This window comes from Myxine glutinosa, unplaced genomic scaffold (genome assembly GCF_964187855.1).
Source record: "Myxine glutinosa unplaced genomic scaffold, kmMyxGlut1.1 SCAFFOLD_1896, whole genome shotgun sequence".
NCBI lineage: Eukaryota > Metazoa > Chordata > Myxini > Myxiniformes > Myxinidae > Myxine > Myxine glutinosa.
This window is the reverse complement of record NW_027617991.1, coordinates 17,893-37,893: the sequence shown is the minus strand read 5'-3', so window position 1 is coordinate 37,893 and position 20,001 is coordinate 17,893. Positions and strand designations below refer to the sequence as shown.

The following is a 20,001-nucleotide window of genomic DNA, read 5'->3' as shown; positions in this document are numbered from 1 at the left end:
GGCAGGAGCGCCAGCCCAGAGGGGAGAGCAGTACTCCATCAAGCAGCGGATGAAGGCCTAGTCGGTGGATAAATACCTTATATGAAAAATGTAGTACGTAGCATTAGCACAGATCGACAAGCAACATTTTCTGGAGATTTCAAGTGATAGAGAGTATTTGTTTTACTTGAGTTTGACAACATCAACCCAAAACAATCAAGTGTGATAAAAATTGAATATTCCCCATTTGGGTCATTCCATGTCAAATCATCAAAGAATCTGCCGTCATCTCTCAGATTTTTGTAAAACTTTGGGAACCAATTGGGACCCATGAAAAACGGCAAGAACTCAAATATTTTTGCTAACAGCCTCTTAATTAGTGAGATACAGACTAACGAACTTTGGACTAATTAGCGCGACGTCGCGAATTCAAATGGCCATATCTCTAAAAGTATAACACCTAGAGAGCTGGTTTTGGTGTCATTTTAAAGGTATTTTCATGCCCTATGAATTTGTCTGGGCAACATTTTCCTACCTCCAACCACAAAAAAGTTATCACAAAATATAAACTTCAATTGTGAATCCCCAAAAAATGTATCCTTCAAATTTCCTCAAATTCATCCCAGAGGTACCTTATGACGTCAAGAAGCTTCCACATAAATTTTGTGATGGGCACTCCAATAGTTTCTGAGATATGAGCAATAATGTACATGTACGTATGGCATATAGGTTCGAAAATCAGCATTTGTAATGTATTATACAATCAATAAGTGAGTTCAAGTACACAGTGTTCACTAACCTGACTTAGGCTTTCAATTTCCTCTTCAATGCAGCAACAGCAGCACTTGTTTCTTTCTTGGAAATACAATATGTCCTTCCAGTTGCAGTGGTTGGTTCAACAGTAGTAAACACATCCTGGTAGTCAATAGTGAGAGGGTCTGATGGTTCCGGAAATGTATATGATGGGGATGGTCCATGTGGATGGAGGAACTTAACATCCACCTCATGCCTCTCTGGGGTATGTTCCATGACACATGCAACCCACCAGTGACCATCATAATCCACTGTAACATAACCGGTTATGGCTGAGACATTGTGATCGATCATCCCAGGTGTAAGTTTCACATGTTCCTTTCGTTCTTCGGCTGAGAACGAAAAGGCTCGAACTGTGACTTTTTCCTTAGACACAGGAACAAAGCAATGTAGCTTTAGTGTACCTGGGATTGTGCGGGTCTCTTCGAATCTTGCTTTGAGTAGTTTTGATTCTTGTTCATACTGTTCTGCTGTTGCAAACTGGCAGTTGACATTTGCAATCTCTGAATCAGCAAATTCAAAAAGTTGGCGAGGAGTGATGATCTGTTGGATCATATGGTCGTTGGAGACTGGCTTTAGCTGATAACCGCTTAATTGTCCCGCCAACTCCATCAGATGGTCCCTTCCCATGCGACGTAGCAAAAAAGTGCCATTCAGCTGGGACACAGAAATCCTCTTCATGGAGGCATAAATTGCTGAAGTTCTTCCGATTCTTGTACTGGGCTGCACATCCGTCGGAGAAGTAGCAAACCTTTTTAGGGCGCTGTCCAAATTTGGTGGTTAGGAATTGAAGGAACAGTTTTTGGAACAGATGAACTGCCACGGTATCATGAATGTTACATTCTGATATGATGGCAAAATTTATGTGTTCAGGAGTTTTATCTTGCATGCTTTGCCGATAGTAGCACACAAACGGGTGGATTGTGGCCTGCAGGTTGTTCCAATGGAATGACTGAGATGCATCCTGAACTACAAAACTATAGTTCTCCGCAAAGTCTGCAATGACCAGGAACACACCAGGCTCAAGTGTATTCTTCAGATTCTGTAGGTAACGCGACTGCTGTTTGGCAATGAAACTGTGTGGTAACAGTTTCTGAAGGCTGCTTTGGAAAGAATCCAGAAAGTCAGCAACTGTCTGAACTTTCGTCTCAAGGTTCGACCGATCAGTTGATGTCCACTGTTTATACTGCACCTGGTCGATCATGTTGTCTTGTCTTGCATATGTTTCAAGCTTATCTCGAAGACCCGCCATTCCGGGACACTCTGAACACTTGCCAAAAAAACACTCAATGCGAGGTGGGTTGCACTGAATAGCTGCAAGACAGTGACTGTAGTCTTTAAACTCACCACCAGTCACAGAATCCAGTTTTGCTCCAGTGAACATGAGCTTTACATTTTGATGTGTTGTGCAAACACAGACTGAGTGTGTTCCACTTGATCCTGCTAGAACACACTGCCTTGGACGGAGTTCAGCAAATTTTGAAAATCCAATCTTTACATTCGGATGGGCCTCCTTGAAAAGCTCATATGCTTCCTTCAGATTACATAGCACTAAATGTTTTTGCATATGTTGCTTTTTCCCATTGACTAGAACAGAAACAAAGTCTTTCATGCCAGGCATTTGTCTGCTTATGGTCTCTGACAAGTAGAATTCCCTGACCTTTTCCTCAATTTCCTTTGAAATCGCTTTTCCCGTCTTTGGGTTAGGCATGGTGAGAATTCCTTGTTCTCTGACCAATGCCTTTGCTTTCCTAGCCATGTAGCTTGACACATCAAACTCCTCTGTGATCTCAGCAATTGTCCAGCTTTTTGGCAGAACAGTCAGCACCTGCACTTGTTCACTTTTCTTGGTCGTTGATTCAAACTTGTGCTTGAGTTGTTCTATCATCTCCAGTCCTGCATCCTGGAGTTTGTTAGATGGCAATCCTGTCGCGATTTCCAATTTTTTCTTCACAGTGTCACCGATTTTCTTGGTTTTGGATTTCACATATTTATCTGCAGCAAGTCTCTTTTTTGGAATAGGTGATTCTCCAATCAATCCCAAAGACTCATTCAGTGTATTCAGTTCCATTTCAGGAGAATGAAATTCAAACTCCCCTGAACTGCCTGGTATTGGTGATTCACCTCCACCATCATTGTCCTCACTACTGCTAATAGCGCTGCTGGTCACTGGTAATGGTATTTCACTCTGAGTCTCTACCACACCTGGTTGTCTTTTTGCCAGTTTCTTACGACACTGGGTACAGATTTTCTGTGCACTTTGCAGTTTGAGGCTTGGATGAGCGGCTATGGCTTTTTGGCTAACAGCTCTCAAGCCAGACGACTTTGGTTTTTCATGAGCTCCAAAGGGATTGCAGCAGGATTTCTGCTTCAAGATGAACTTTTCCTTGGCAGTCGTCATTTTTCTGCAGCTCCTTCAGAAGTGAACTGCCAATTTCTGTTGGTGGCAGGCCTAAGCATTACACTAAGCCAACTTGGACTTTCCCTGGGGATCTTAGACTGTGAAAGTTGCATCACCTCGAATTACCCACATGGGAAATCCCAGTTGGAATTCCCCAGATGAGAATTCCCCTCAGGCCCAGTTGAAAATGAAAGTATATGATACTTCAAAGCAATTGATGGTTGTTCCCTGTGTTCCCTGTCATGGCTAGGTTAGAATGATTGTATAATACATTACAAATGCTGATTTTCGAACCTATATGCCATACGTACATGTACATTATTGCTCATATCTCAGAAACTATTGGAGTGCCCATCACAAAACTTATGTGGAAGCTTCTTGACATCATAAGGTACATCTGGGATGAATTTGAGGAAATTTGAAGGTTTTTTTTTTTTTGGATTCACGATTGAAGTTTATATTTTGTGATAACTTTTTTGTGATTGGAGGTAGGAAAATGTTGCCCAGACAAATTTATAGGGCATGAAAATACCTTTAAAATGACACCAAAACCAGCTCTCTAGGTGTTATACTTTTAGAGATATGGCCATTTGAATTCGCGACATCGCGCTAATTAGTCCAAAGTTCGTTAACCTGTATCTCACTAATTAAGAGGCTGTTAGCAAAAATATTTGAGTTCTAGCTGTTTTTCATGGGTCCCAATTGGTTCCCAAAGTTTTACAAAAATCTGAGAGATGCCGGCAGATTCTTTGATGATTTGACATGGAATGACCCATTTACAGTATAGCATGTACATATTGGTCGGGCATTTGGCTTTGATTTATCGAACATCTCTACAAGTGTTTGGTACTTTCATGTTCTGCTGCACTGGGATTTCATATGATTCACAAATGATCAAAGCTGCAAGCCTCTGCTTTAATGTATTGCATTATATATTGATTAATGTCAGACATAGACGAACTGTTTCAACGTGTCTGATCATCGTGGTCAGCTGTCATTTGTTTAGCAAATAAAAAGCCAGAACCCCCACTTCCCCAGCAGTTTCCCCAACAACAAAAAAAATCAGTAAAATGTTTATCACGTGTTGATATTTTCAATGCATTACATCATATCAGCCGACACATTGCTGCCTCCTTATGTGCATATCATACTGTAAAAAGGTTTCTCCATTTTACAAGTAGATTTACTTCGTTAAAGCCTGATATTTCTTCAATTTCTGCAACTCAAAAAAACCACGTTTTTTTATCATCATCATCGTATTTCCCAAAAATACAAGAATCTTGTAGCTCTGTGGATGGGACTCGTGGAGGGGATTATATTAAGATCAGCTGTTGAACTGTACCATAATTTCTACATTTGGAAATAATTTCAAGGTTACGTCAATCCAACAATATAAGAGGAAAACATTTTTGAACAAAAGCAAACAATTACCTCCGACCACTGAAGGTGGACTGAGGTTGTATTTTCACCCCTGTCTCTTTGTTACTTGCCGGAATAGATTCTGGCAAGTATGTTGGTTGGTTGGTTTGTTTGTCTGTCTGTCTGTTTGTGTGCAGTACTACGTCTACATCATTGCACCTAGCATCGCCATACTTTACACACAAATTTGCCTTGCCCTGGAATAGACTGTGCCCAATTTTTAACTCTAGGCCCAAGGTCAAGCTCAAGGTCACCTAAAACGTGAAATCAGGGGGTCGAGTTTTCATTTAAAATATATTTCAAACCACTATAACTCTAAAAGTACAAGAGATATGCATACACTTACTGTTACTGACATATAGGAAGTCACATACGACATTCCATTTGGCACCATGACCTTTGACCTTGAGTGACCTTGAAAGGTCAAACTCAAGGTCAAAAATTGCTTTTGTACTAATAACTCTGCCAAACATTATCCGATTCCCTTCTAACCAACACCAAAATGTTCATTATTCAATTCCCGAAAAATAACATGTGGCATAAAATGGTCAAAAATTCTTCGTTTTAATTATTTTTGGGGTCAAAGGTCAGGGGGCCAAGTTTTCATTGAAAATATATTTCAATCCACTATAACTCTGAAAGGACAAGAGATATGCATACACTTACTCAGTTACCTTCCATTGCTTGGCGTATATACATGTATAGATTTCCCGCCATTTTGATCCAAAATAGCCGATAAAAAAAGTACATTCCGGCAAGTCCTCGGTCTCTGACCGATTTTTCATTTGTCTGTTTGTGTGCAGGATATCTCAAAAAGTTGTGGACGGATTTGGAAGAAATTTAGTGGACAGGTTGGGTGTGTGACAACAACGGAATGATTAGATTTTGGTGAAGATCCGAATTAGGAACCAGAGACGATAATTTTTAAGTGATTCTTCACCATTGAATGATTGAGCTAAAAACTATATACAGGTATAACACGATATCTCAAAATGTTATGGAGAGTCGGCCAAAACCTGGTGGAGGTTGAATGAGTGACAAGGACGAATTGATTCGATAATTTTCTTCATTGTTTAGGCCAAAATCGCTGGGTACCAATACCTCAATTAGCAATGCCTTCCTTTCTTTTTTGTACCTATGTCTTAAGTATGAAGGCATAACCAGTAGTATGAATGCATTTTATGTCACGCTCGATGGGATCATTAGGTCATATGTGAGTGTTACTTCCTTGTTTTCAATGATTGCTTTTGTTCATGTTTTGTTTTTTTTGGATACAACATCGAGGCTCGCGAAAGAGCTAACATCAAGCACAAGAAAACAACAAACGGACGCACAAAACATACAAAAAAGGGAGCGGGAGACAACATGGGGAGAAAGAGGGAAGCACACAAGAACTACAGCAGAGAACAGGGACAACGGAAGATCTGTGGGAGGGCGGGGGCTTGGGGGGAGGAGGCAGGGGAAGGCGGGGGTAGGAAAGTGTAAAACACTTGGACACTGCTGGAACTTCCAGGAAAGAAAAAACTTGGTATTTCAAAAAGAAGTGGATTTGGGGTGAATTAACGGGGGTAGAAGAGATCAAGGTTTTGGATGGGGGAAGATAAGAGATTGTGGTGAACAGCTGTTTTAAAGACCTGGAGGGGGGAGTGGGATTGAAGAGAGTGAGGGAGTTTGTTCCAGAGGCAGGAGTAAAGAGGAATGAAGGAGTGAAGGTGAGCAGAAAGTCTTGATTTTGGCAATTTCACCAGAAGGGGGTTGCTGGGAGATCTTGTGCGACCTGTAGGAATATTTGGGGGACAGAGCACAGATAGAGCTGGGGGAGCTAAGCCAGATAGGAGTCGGTAGAAGACAGAAAGACCACCTACCTGCCTGCAGTGAGTAAGTGAAAGGCCCTCAGAGTTAGCTTCATCGTGGGAGATTCCAATGATTCTGAAAGCTTTGGTTTCAACAGCGTGAAGACGAGCTTGGTGTGAGGCAGGAGCACCAGCCCAGAGGGGAGTACAGTATTCCATTGAGCTGCGGATGAAAGCCTTGTATGTGGTGAGGAGCTCAGGTGTGCCAAGGAAGGACCTCGCATGATGGAGGATGCCCAGTCAGCGACTGGCTTTGGAGGCCAGCTTGGAAATGTGGTTTTCCCAGGAAAGATCATGGCAGATAGTGAGACCCAAAGGATTGAGTGACAGAACTTCTTGGAGAGGATTGTTCAGAAAGTAGATGGGAGGGTTGTCCACTTGGTCTTTTCAGAGAGACATAGTAAGAGTATGAGATTTGTCAGGATTGAAAGACATGTTCCACTTGTTTGACCAGTCTGTGATTTTGTCCAGGTCTGCAGAGATCGAGGAGGCTGCAGACTGCTGATCTGAGATTTGAGGAATGGAGCTGCAGTGTGGAGTCATCAGCAAAGAGATAGAGAGGACGTTCAAGAGATTTTCAAGAGACGTTGCCTGGGACATTGAAATTTTTGCAGATTTGCCAGTAGATTACTCCACATGCCATGTTATGTCTGAGATATGGAGCGGCAGATAGTGGAGTCATCAGCAAAGAGATAGAGGATTTTCCAGAGATTCAGAAAGATCATTGATGAATACCAAAAAAAGCAGAGGGCTCAGAACACTACCTTGGGAAACTCCAGCCTGAACAGGAAGGGGAGATGAGAGAATTCCATTCAGGGCCACATACATATTGACTGCGACCAGAGAAGAAGTCCGCAAGGCATGCATGGAGATTTCCATGGATACCATAGGAGGAGAGTTTGGTGAGCAGAGCGGGGTGCCAGACCGTATCGAAGGCACGAGATATGTCAAGGGAGACGACTCTGATTTCCTGTTTGGCGTAGAGGACCTGCATCCATTGTTGAGACAGCAGAAGCAGCATGTCCAGAGTAGAATGACCTGGTCTGAATCCAAATTGATAAAAAGAGATCAAGCTATTGGAGAAGAGGAAGGATTTAATCTCAGAAGCAATGATGGTGGATTCCATGACCTTGCTGTTGATTGGGAGTAGGCTGATTTGTCTGTAGTTGCAAGGATCTGTTTTTGCACCTTTTGTGTAAAGTGGCGATGTTGACTGATTTCCAAGATGATGGCAGATGACCTTGAGCAATAGAGAGGGTGAAAAGAACAGAGAGAGGGTGAGAAAGAGCGGCAGAGCAGGATTTTAGGACCCGTGGGCTGATGCCGTCTGGTCCCGTTGCAGAATCAGAGTCAAGGTTTAACAGAAACTTCTCCACCTTGTCAGGAGAGAAGGACACAGAGTCCAGGAGCAGCTGGGTACGACTGGGTACGGTGGGTACAGAGAGAGATGGGTTTGGAACACAAGATTTTGAGGCAAACAAGGAGTTGAGGTATTCGGTTTTTTCACGTGCGGAGTCGGCTGTGTAGCCGTTTGAGGTAAAGGACGGGATGGAAGGGGAACAAACACCAGAAACAGATTTGACCAGATGCCACCAGGATTTGGAGGAGGGAGACAGGTTTGAGAGTTCAGTCTTGAGAGTAGAGAGATATTGTCTCTCAGGAGTTGAGGTCTATCTAAGCCCAATCTGTCCAAATGTTTGTTTTTTTATACATTCCTGCTCTTTTGTCATTTTCTGTCCAAATGTTTTGTTATACTTTACTGTTCTTTTTTCATTTGCCCAGTTGTCAGAGTATATCATATATTTCGTTTTATATTTTTATTTTGTCTTTTTTGCAAGTCCAGGAGTTGTATTCGTTGCTATTTTGGTTTATTATGTGATGCCTTCTATTCACACCTGTCTTTGGAATTTTTTTGCTTGGTGGGTTAGGGATGCCTTTTCTGGTTTGCTCTCTTCGTGTTTGCATACAAATTGGATTCGGTAGTCTGTTGAGCTAGTCATGTAATAAGCCAATCCTACAGTTATCATTCTGCGCACTTGGTTGAGCTCCATCAGGCCTCTACCTCTTCCTCGTCTCAGCAGATACATTCTCAGGATGCATCGATTTTGAATAACATTATGTGGAAAGTTAGGAGTTTCCTTGTTTTATATCTCATTTGTTGATTACCTTCGCAAAAGCGGAAGGTTATGTTTTGATCGCTGTGTATTTATTTGTATGTCTGTGTGTGTGTGTGTATGTTATTCGCATAACTCAAAAAGTATTCAACCGAATTGCATGAAATTTGGTGGGATGATTGGTTATTATACGGGACACATTTGATTAGATTTTGGGAGCAATCGGGTCAAAGGTCAAGGTCAAGGTCACGAAAAGGTCAAAATCGTATTTTTACCAAGTACAGAACAGTAGCTGCGGCGAAGGTATGCGCTCTACCGAGTGCCCGTTCTAGTTTACGATTGTGGCCAGTTTATTATTCCGCAGCTGTATTGGAATACTGGTATTGTGAGTGTTTTGTTTGATTACTTTGTACGAATGTGCACTTGGCACACTTTTGTAGGTCAAGTTCCATTTGAATGTGTTGGAGTACCGTTTCACGAATGGATTTAAATTTACAGAAACACTGCAAGAAGTAACACCGCACACTAACACTGCAAGATTTAAACAGCTGAATGGATGTAAACCAAACTTGGTACACGTATTATAATGATGTAATAATGTGGGCGGAGGCATATCGGTCAACGTCGTGACGTCGAAGAGTGTTGTTCTAGTTTTATAGTCCATATTCTATCTAGGCTGTGGACAGTTTAATTCTTCTCATTTTACAGTTTTCGAGAATGACCTTGTTTAGTTTTAGGTGGTCTATTTTTTCATAGCATCCTCTTTTACATCCCTTCTCTTTTGTCTCTTGCTTCCTTGTTGTGTTAGGTTGGGTGTGTTTGTCATTAGTTGTTATCTCCATTTACGGGTTTCGGGAGATGGAACGGAGTCCTCCCAGGACTCAAAGTATCCACCTCCTCTTCGGTAAGGGATTTCACGTGCCATCAGGGTAAGTGATAGTGTCAGCAAGACCTCAGCGGCGCTTTTTCTCCAGGGCAGGTTGTGCGCCGGATACCAAGATGTAAGTGCAGTCAAAAGCAGCTGGAGGTCATACTTTTGTGCTAACTCGTTTGAAGGTGAAACGTGACTGCACAAACGCACATTGGATCTGGCCAAACACCTTTTGCAACATGGCTCGGCGTTACATGGCAGCAGCATCCACATGCAGGGGTTCTACTCCCACCCCAGTAGGAGGTAAATCAAAGAACAGATATCGGCACTTCACGAGCGTGGAGGTGATTGAATTTTCAAGCTCTTGGATTTTTGTTGCTCTCAGAGTTTTTTTCTGAGGGCTCATCGAATCCCTCTTTTGCTCTGACGAAGGGTTAGCACCCGAAATGTCAGCTTCTCCGAGCTTTCCACGGTGGTTAGCATACATCGATCAACATTTATTTGATTTCATCCAGCATTTTGTTTGATTTCTACACAATTCCACATGCCTAAGCTCCACCAAACTTTGCATATTTGCTGGGGGTTACCCAGGGTCAGGTCATGGGCAAAACCATCCCATCCCTCACCTCAACAGAAAGGAAAATCTCTGTATGCATGCATGTATGTAGGTATGTCTCAAAATCATAGAAAGAAATGACAACATGAGTGGCTCTACAACATAACTCATGGGAAATTGACCTCAAACAAGGAAATGAGGCCATTTGGCCCAACATTGCTGTGGAGCACTCCCAGGTTAATTTTTGTGAAGCTTTAAATATCAATCTTCTTGATGGTTTGCTGAAGACTAAATAACTGGATTTTGATTGTGTGACCCAACTTGTATCTACATACGAGGTGTGTTTAAAAAGTATCCGACCTTTGTTCATAAAAAATACTCGTATCCAGACACAACAAACTTACACTAATCTCCTTCAAAGTAGTCCCCTTGGGCTGCCACACACTTCTCCCAACGGTTCTGCCACTGTCGGAAGCAGCGCTGGAACGCCTCTTTTGGGATGGCGCACAGCTGGTCCGTCACATTCCGCATGATGTCTTCTCTGGACTGAAATCTGGTCCCTTTCAGGGGCATTTTCAGCTTGGAGAAAAGCCAGAAGTCACACGGAGCCATGTCGGGAGAGTAGGGAGCCTGACGAAGCACAGGTGTGTTGTGTTTGGCCAAGAAACTCTGTATCAAATGTGAAGAATGGGCGGGTGCGTTATCGTGATGGAGCTGCCAATTGCCCGCTGCCCACAGGTCCGGCCGTTTGCGTCGCACAGCGTCACGAAGGCGACGCAGAACCTCTTGGTAATACTCCTTGGTGATGGTTGTGCCGTGTGGTGCGTACTCGTGATGAACCACGCCACTGGAGTCGAAGAAGACGGTCAGCATGACTTTGACATTGCTGCGGACCTGCCTTGCTTTTTTTGGCCTCGGGGATGTTGGATGCTTCCATTGTGATGACTGCAACTTGGTTTCTGGGTCGTACCCATAAACCCAGGACTCATCGCCAGTGATCACTGTGTTGAGGAAGCTGGGATTGCTGTTCATAGTCTCCAGCATGTCCTGTGCGATCTCCAAACGGAGTTGCTTCTGCTCAATCGTTAGCAGCTTTGGTACGAATTTCGCTGAGATTCTCCTGAAGCCCAAATCCTCCTTCATAATGGAATGAACGGATCCAATGCTGACGCCCACCTCGTCTGCAAGTTCTCTGATCGTGATTCGACGATCCTGCATCACCAGGGTCCTCAATTGGTCAATGACTATCTCATTTCGGGATGTTGAGGGCCTACCCGAACGTGCTTCACTCTCCACTGATGTGCGGCCATCTTTGAAGCGGTTGTACCACTCCTTTATCTGTGTGGTGCTCATTGCTTCGTCCCCGAAGGCCTGTTGAATCTTGCGGATCGTTTCCACTTGGGAATCGCCAAGCTTTACACAAAATTTGATGCAGTAGCGTTGTTCATGTTTTTCCGTCATTTTGTCAAAAACGAAAATCCGACTGCGCTCACTTACACTTCCTCACTCATCGGCGGTCTGCCGTCGAATGACAGCTTCTGCAGGTAGGAAAAAATTCACGCGTGCGCATTAGGATCGCCGATATACGTGCACCAATCAACGCCTCCCTAGCTTCATTTGTTTACGCACGACAAATTAAGGTCGCATACTTTTTGAACACACCTCGTATATAGCTACCCCAGACTTATTTCAATTACACTTTTGGTGAATATCCGACAAGTTTTTTTGTTGAACATTCAACATTCTGAACAAATTTTGTAACCTTCCATGCAAATCTTCAAATTTATTTCATATTGTGCAGTGTTTACTTTGTGGTATGTTGTGCTTGGTGAAATATGTTTGCTGCTTTCAAAATGTAATGACTTGTTATTCAGACTCGCATATTAATCATGATACAAGTTTAAACAACCAGCATGAATGAATGAACAACAAACGTGAATGAAGAATGAATTTATAATTTTTTTGCATGGATTCACTCGCTATGCTCACCTCACCACACGTCGCCCCAAAGGCACGAGCCTGTTTAAACTGAAGATAATGACCTCACTGAATTAGGGTGGTCATGATTTACACCAATTACAATGCAAAAATTTATTTTGTACAAATGTATTTCTAATATTGGTGATATTATTTATTTGTAATTTATATGTAATCTAAAAAGGTCCAAGTGGTGTAAAGCTCTATCTAAATGGTCAAGGGTCCAAGCTGTCTAATCGGTCTGATGGGTGTAAGGGGTCTAAATTGTGTTAAGGTCGAAGGGGTCGAAAAGGACTTAAGGGTTGTAAAGGTTTAAAGGGCTGGAAGGGTGAAGGGATCTAAAGGTTCCTAAAGTATTGAAAGGGTCTTAAAGGTAAAAGTGGTCTCAAGGGTCTTCAGGATCTTGGGGTCTTATGGGTCTTCATGGTCTTTTGGGATTTTTGGGGTATTTTGGGTCTTCAGGGTCTTTTTGGGTCTTCAGCATATTTTGGGTATTTTTAGTCTTTGGGATATTTGGGGTATTTTTGGTATTCGTGGTATTTAAGGGTCGTCCAGGTATTTTGGGTCTTCATGGTCTTTTGGGATTTTTGGGGTATTTTGGGTCTTCAGGGTCTTTTGGGCCCTTTGAGGTCTTCAGGGTATTTTGGTCCTTTTGTGGTTTTTGGGTCTTCAGGGTATCTTGGGTCTTTTGGGTCATTTGGGCATTTAAGGGGCTCTTGGGCCCTTGGGTATTTTGTTTTTTTGGGGTCTTCAGGATATTTTGGGTATTTTGGATCTTCATGGTCTTTTGGGTGTTCATGATCTTGCGGGTCTTTTGGGTCTTCGTGGTCTTTAAAGGTCTTCAGGATATTTTAGGTATTTTGGATCTTCAAGGTATTTTGAGTCTTCAAGGGTCCTTTGGGCCTTTTGGGGTACTTTGGGTCTTCAGGGTCTTTTTGGTCTTTGGGGTATTTTGCATCCTCTGGGTCTTTAACGGTCTTTGAGGTATTTTGGGTATGTTGAGTCCTCAAGGTCTTCTGGGGTCCTTTGGGTCTTTAAGTGTCTTTTGGGTCTTTCGGATATTCTGGGTCTTCGGGGTCTTTTGGGTTCTCAGCAGTCGAAATGGTCACCAGGTATATTTCAACAGTACGGAATTAATAGACGTACATATTTATTAGACAGGATGCAACTAGCGTTCAACCAGTACGTAATTAATAGACATATAATTCCGGACTCACGGCTTCACCAACCGTTTCTTTCGGTTATATATATATATATATATATATATATATATATATATATATATATATATATATATATATATATATATATACACCATAGGCTCCAGGATATATATATATATATATATATATATATATATATATATATATATATATATATATATATATATATATATATACCATATATATATATATAATATATATAATATATACATACAGTATATATATATATATATATATATATATATATATATATATATATATATATATATATATATATATATATATATATTAAGGGTGAATGAACAATGTGAGGGAGGGAATAAATTTAGACCATCTTCTTCTTCTCCTCTACCCTTTATAAGCGGTGAGTTTGAATGGCACTGAGCTTCTGCCGTGCCGTGACCACAATACTCCACCATTCCCCCCTGTCCTCAGCCAACTCTCTCCACTCTACAAACACCAACACCTTCCTTGTATCCCTCTTCACACAATCCTCCCATCTCAACCACAGTCTACCTCTTTTCCTCCTACCTTGTTCCCTCAACCTATCCACTTGCTTTGCCATTCTCTCTTCCCACATCCACACCAAGTGTCCAGCTCGTCTCAGCCAGCATTTCACCAATCTCCCCGTCAAGCTCCTCTGCACACCAATCAATCTCCTCCCTTAGTTCATCCATTCTCCTATCCACTCTCTTCGCTCCCGCAATCCTCGTGACCCAGTTGTTCTCACAGACCTGGAACCTATGTTATTGTCTTTCTGGCAGTTCACTGTTTAGAAGAACTTTAAGGAAGGCCGGCGTCATACACCAAAACTTTCCCTTTCAATTTCCTTAATACTTTTCTGTCTGCTATTACTCCCTCCACCCTCCTCCAAGTACTCACGCCCAACTGGATCCTCCTCCGCACCTCCGCCTCCGACTTACCATCCCCGCACATATACTCAAACTCGTCAAAGTCAAAGTCACTGTTCCCCGCACATATTATACTCAAACCTATTTCCTTGTCCGATCTCCTTCTGCTTTAACCTGATATTCTTTTCTTTTCTCTGCTGCCCAACCCACATCACCTCCATGCTCATCCCAGCCCATGTTTCCCAAATCCCTCATTTGACTCCCCCAGTACTTCTTGCATCTCCCGCACCCTCTACGGCACAACAGCCAGATCCTCCGCATTCAACATCCTCACCAGAATACCTTCCATATTTACCCTCCTGCTTAACAGCTTCATCACCATGATAAACATGTGTGGGCTGACAGCACCTCCCTTCCTCAAACCGATGTTCACACAGAACTCCTCCAACATCCCAGGACCAACCAAAACTCTTCCCTTCTTTCCCTTGTACATTCCATCCAACAACCAAACCTCTGTTTCCAGCAATGCCATCCATCTTAGTGTCGCCATCACCATCTATCTTGGGGCAGTGCCATATGCCTTCTACAGGTCCACAAATCCCATTGACATTTCACCTTGCACCTCCAACTTCTTCTACATGAGAAACATATGTGTTCATTGTCCCCCTTCAGGGATGTACAGGCTGTGAAAACGCAACCACTTGGCCACAAAGACCACATAGCAACTGGCTGCATCCTTGGTGGCGAACACCATCAAGAAGCGGCCAGCCACCCCAGACTCCAAGGCATGATCCAAGCTTGCCTCAACCTCGTGACTGTGGATCTCAAGCTCTCCCAAACCAAGATAGAGCTGGATATCAGCCTGAATCACCTCGAATATCACACCCTGCACCTGTGAATGATCTGGGGAAAAATTACCAGGTGTGCTAGGCAAGGGTTTTGAAAGAAAAATACAGATTTTTAAAAGATTGGCATGTTGTTATATAGGCTTATTGAAGTTAACACTATGACCAATTACCTATTATTGTGTGATGCCCCTGGGTTTTGTATTTTCAGAAACAAGGCTCATTGTATATTTTGTATGTAAAATATAATTAAGCCAAATATTACAACTTATTATCTTTGCCAAAGGAGGAGCTATAGCATTTGGGTCAGTTTGTCAGTTTGTCCGTTTTTCTGTTTGTTTGTTTGTTTGTTCCGCACAGAATGTGCTAACATAGGCCACAAATGCCACCTAGTGAGTGATAGCCAGTAGTGCACAATCTATTTTTTTCAACCGAGTACCTCTAAAGGTATTTACAATTACAATGTGAGTACGTCTATAAAGTATGTACAAATAGTATGTGAGTACGTCTATGATGTATGTACAATTTGAAGTTGAATGTGAGTACATCTATAAAGTGTGTGCAATTAGAATGTCTATAAAGTATGTACAAATGGAATGCGAGTACATCTATAAAGTATGTACAAATAGAATGTGAGTCCATCCATATATTATGTACAACTAGACTGTGAGTACATTCATAAAGTATGTACAAATAGAATGTGAGTACGTCTATAAAATATGTACAAATAGAATGTGAGTACGTCTATAAAGTATGTACTATTAGAATGAGAGTACGTCGATAAAGTATGTACAATTACAATGTGAGTACGTCTATAAAGTATGACCAAATATAATGCGAGTATGTCTATAAAGTGTGTACAATTATATTGTCTATAAAGTATGTACAAATGGAATGCAAGTATGTCTATAAAATATATACAAATATAATGTGAATACATCCATAAATTATGTACAATTAGAATGTGAGTACATCTATAAAGTATGTACAAATAGAATGCGAGTACGTCTATAAAGTATGTACAAATATAATGCGAGTACCTTCATAAATTATGTACAAATAGAATGTTAGTATGTCTATAAAGTATGTACAAAATGAATATGAGTACATCTATAAAGTGTCCAATTAGAATGTGAGTACATCTATAAATTATGTACAAATAGAATGTGAGTACATCTATAAAGTATGTACTATTAGAATGTGAGTATGTCTATAAAGTATGTACAAATAGAATGTGAGTACGTCTGTAAAATATGTACAAATAGAATGCGAGTACGTCTATAAAGTATGTACTATCTATTAGAATGTGAGTATGTCTATAAATTATGTACAATTAGAATGTGAGTACAACTTTAAAATATGTACAAATAGAATGCGAGTATGTCTATAAAGTATGTACAAATAGAATGTGAGTATATCTATAAATTATTTGCAAATAGAATGTGAGTATGTCGATAAAATATGTACAAATAGAAAGCAAGTATGTCGATAAAGTATGTACAAATATAATGTGAGTACGTATATAAAGTATGTGAGGCACATTTATAATGTGAGTACATCTATAAAATATATGCTATAAAGCCACACAAATCAAGTCCGGGCGAAGGTATGCAATCTTTGATTCCTCATTCTAGTTTCTCATTGCAAATGAAGCATTTTGTCTCATTTACTCGACAATGTACATGATTTATAAGTACGAGTACATTATATATCTCTAAATTAGCTTTGTCCATTTTTATTTTCTGATTTGTCTATGAATTTTAAGAGTTCCGTTTTTATTTGTTGAAAATAATCATGTTCATTTCAGATGTTGTTGAAATAAAAACATTTTCGAAATAAAATTTTAAAAAAACATTGTATAAAACCTTCTTAATCTTGTGTTGAAGGAGAGTAGTTTGGATGGTGAATTTGTTCATACAACTGCGGATGGGAATAAAGAAAGCACAGTCAAATCGGTAGGCCCTCAAATGGAAATATGGAGTGCCTGGAGTCCTTGGAGTAGCTGCAGCCAGTCATGCGGCCCAGGTCTTCATTTTCGCTACCGATGGTGCAACAATCCAGTGTGAGTGCATCGGGCTAATTAAATGTTCTTGAGTATTGGTGTCAGAAGTGGGATTTGTTTCGGTGTGTAGAGTTTCACAAGATGACCATTTGTTTGTGTTGTTGCTAGGATTATAATAGGATTGCTTGTGCATGCAATAGCGTTTGAAACTTGGTATTCATAACATACCAGCAATACCCGTGGAAAAATCCACGTTTAAAAACATACAAGTTAAATGGAAAAAGTGAGTGTACAAAACATGTCAAAAAAGGGTTCATGGTCAATCACAATCACGTTTTCAGAATACCCTTCATGGTCAATCACACACAGTGAAGGTCCATAACATGAGTGATGCATTATCCAAACTTCAGACATGAAAACAATTGGCAAGCATGTTAACGATTTGTTAAAAAAAAAAACTGACTCAGTATTATATAATGGATGCTCATAATGTCAGTGTATGCGTCACACAATGTTACAAGTTGAAAAATATGAATATGATTTATAACTCTGTGCTTAAGACATGATTTAATTTGAATGTATTCACATGGTGTTACAAGCAGGATTTTAAAGACAAGTATCGAATGAAACCTGGTTTCATCAACACTAGCACATCCCACATTTCTCAAAGACTGAGCTGCATTTCTCAAATCAATTTAATTTGAATATTATCGCATTTCTCGGCGATTAAAATCTTTCCACGGAACGGATAGCCGAACAAGTTATTACTCCGAAGCATTCAGTTCAATATGTGACGGAGTTAATACAAGCGGAGAGGGGGGGGGGCGGGGGGGGTGAAGGAAGGAGGAGGAGGAAGATGCTGAAGAGCACTTACCTGCACGGATCCCACCGGCGATCGACATACCCTGAAAAAAATTAACTCAAACGGAAACGGATTTAAAATCTACAAAAAGAATCAGGTTTATTAAAACAAATGAAATAACGCACGATAAACTAGATTCCTAACCGAACGTCCCCACAAACAGACTTTAAACACGGACACAGGGAAAGATAACTGAAAACAATGTGTGTGTGGGTGCACTTAATTCTGATCACTGGTGGGGTCTTGTCAGGGGTCGTCAAAATCGTCCTGGGCATTGGCGGGAGCCGCCCGGTCATTGGCGGGAACCGCTCGCTCCCGCGCTGCTAGGTCTCTGTATGCCCTCATTCACTATGCCACGCCTGCTGGCGCGCAACAGGCCTTCCGGGCAAATTGAACGGGCCACGTGCAGCTCGCTCCTCCAGTTGTGCCTGTCTTCGTCGTCTTTGGCGGAAAACTGCAGCCCTTGTTCCGCGGCTCCACACGTCTACCAGTGGTGTCTCCGAACATGGCTGGTCTGATCGCTTCCTGGAGCCCGTCGTCCAAGGATGACCGTTCACTTCAATGTCCAGAATGAGAAGAGCAAGAGCAAGAAGGAACGTCAACGCACAACGGTCTACTATCGCATCCAAAATCGCGAGACATAAATGTCGACTCCGCAATCAAGACCAGAAGCAGAGAGCAGAGTGAAGCGAAGAGAGAAAAATGTCCGCAGGTGTGTTCTTTTATCACCCAGGCTCTGACGTCATTTGTCCTTCCTTCACCAATCAGCGAGTCCTTTCTTACTCGTCCTTCCCGTCAATCAACTCCCTGGCCAATCACGGCTCCTCGGGGCGTGGCCTCGGCCTGCCCATCCTGTGCGCTTCAAAAGTCAATGTCATTAGCGGTAGCGCTCAATGTACTAGCTTCCGGTGGTTTTATTATTCAATTAGTGCCATTAAATGTGCCATTAAATACATTCAGAACTCCGCTGCCCGTCTACTCACCCATTCCGGACCCGCGACCACATCACCCCCGTCCTTTACAAGCTTCAATGGCTCCCCATCTCCCAGAGAATCCAGTACAAAATCCTCCTCTTGACCTACAAGGCCCTCCATAACCTGGCCCCTTCCTACCTCACTCACCACATTCAAAACATCACTCAAGACCCACCTGTTCAACACTGCATTCAACATTTAACCCACAGCATTTAACCCCTGACTATCTCTTCTCCTTCTCCCTCCTTTTTGCTTTGAATATTTCCCTATTGATTCTTGTTTTTTGCAATTGTTTTTATGTTTTGCTATGCATTATGTTTTGCACTCTGTCAAAGCGTCTTTGGGCTCCCTGAAAAGCGCTATATAAAATAAATGCATTATTATTATTATTATTATAAATGCGCGATTCTAGCTCTACGTGTCTATGGTGCGGTGCCAAAAGAGACAAAGGAATAGATACAGAGGTAACGACTTACAAGGGACATTTTACTCATAATCCCTGAGCTAATTAGCACAAGTCACCCTTCGTATGGCCACACGTCACACTTAATCCGAACACACGACCTACCGGATCCCGACTTATTACATGGTGGTTCTTCTTCTTCACGACAATCGGAGCACACTAATCCATCCAAATCTACCTGGTCTAAAGTAATCACTACCTACCCCCTACAAACGTAACAATATGTTTGACCATTAAAATGTTGAAAATGTACTCTCTGTTCATAGCCAGGGGTTGTATGTTGAGTGCATGCATTTGGAAATTTAAGACCCATCTGTTTTTGTTTTTTTCCAGCTGGCCTGGTGTATCAGACAGGAGCTGCAATGGTACTGGCATTCAGCATGGTGTATGCACAGTAGCTGCCTGCTCACCAGGTACACCTTCGTGGAGAGACCAACAGTGTCAAAAGCATCACCAGAGAAATCCTCCTGAATCCCAGGCTCGGCGTTGGTTATCTGTCCTGAGGCATGGTGAGGCACAGTGCAGGATATGTTGTCAGTACATATTTTCCAAACATCATTGTAACATGCTCTGCTTTCTGCAAATGATAAATTATTATATCACCTCTGTAGCACAAGGTTGATTCCAATTGGGAGGTAAGCCAGTTGGTATAAAGTACTTTAAATCAAATAATTTAGTCTAGACTGTTTGATGATCCTGTCCGAGTGCTTGCCTGATGATTTTATGATTATGGGTTAAGATTTGATATATTATGTTAATTTATCCATAATTTCTTTATGTCATTTACAATCTATAAAT

At 41.6% G+C, this 20,001-nt stretch overlaps 1 protein-coding gene across 1 annotated transcript in view; it reads left to right on the top strand.

Annotated features, from left to right (window-relative positions):
• Positions 1-19,712, top strand: part of LOC137420805 (A disintegrin and metalloproteinase with thrombospondin motifs 17) — a gene marked incomplete at its 3' end in the record, with an annotated part of 54,741 nt that extends 35,029 nt beyond the window's left edge. Inside the window, exons 4-6 of the mRNA XM_078769273.1 lie at positions 14,730-14,978; positions 16,789-16,964; positions 19,537-19,712. Of these exons, the coding sequence (XP_078625399.1) occupies positions 14,730-14,978; positions 16,789-16,964; positions 19,537-19,712 (601 nt within the window). The remainder of the gene's footprint in view (positions 1-14,729; positions 14,979-16,788; positions 16,965-19,536) is intronic.
• Between the last annotated feature and the right edge of the window lie 289 nt (positions 19,713-20,001).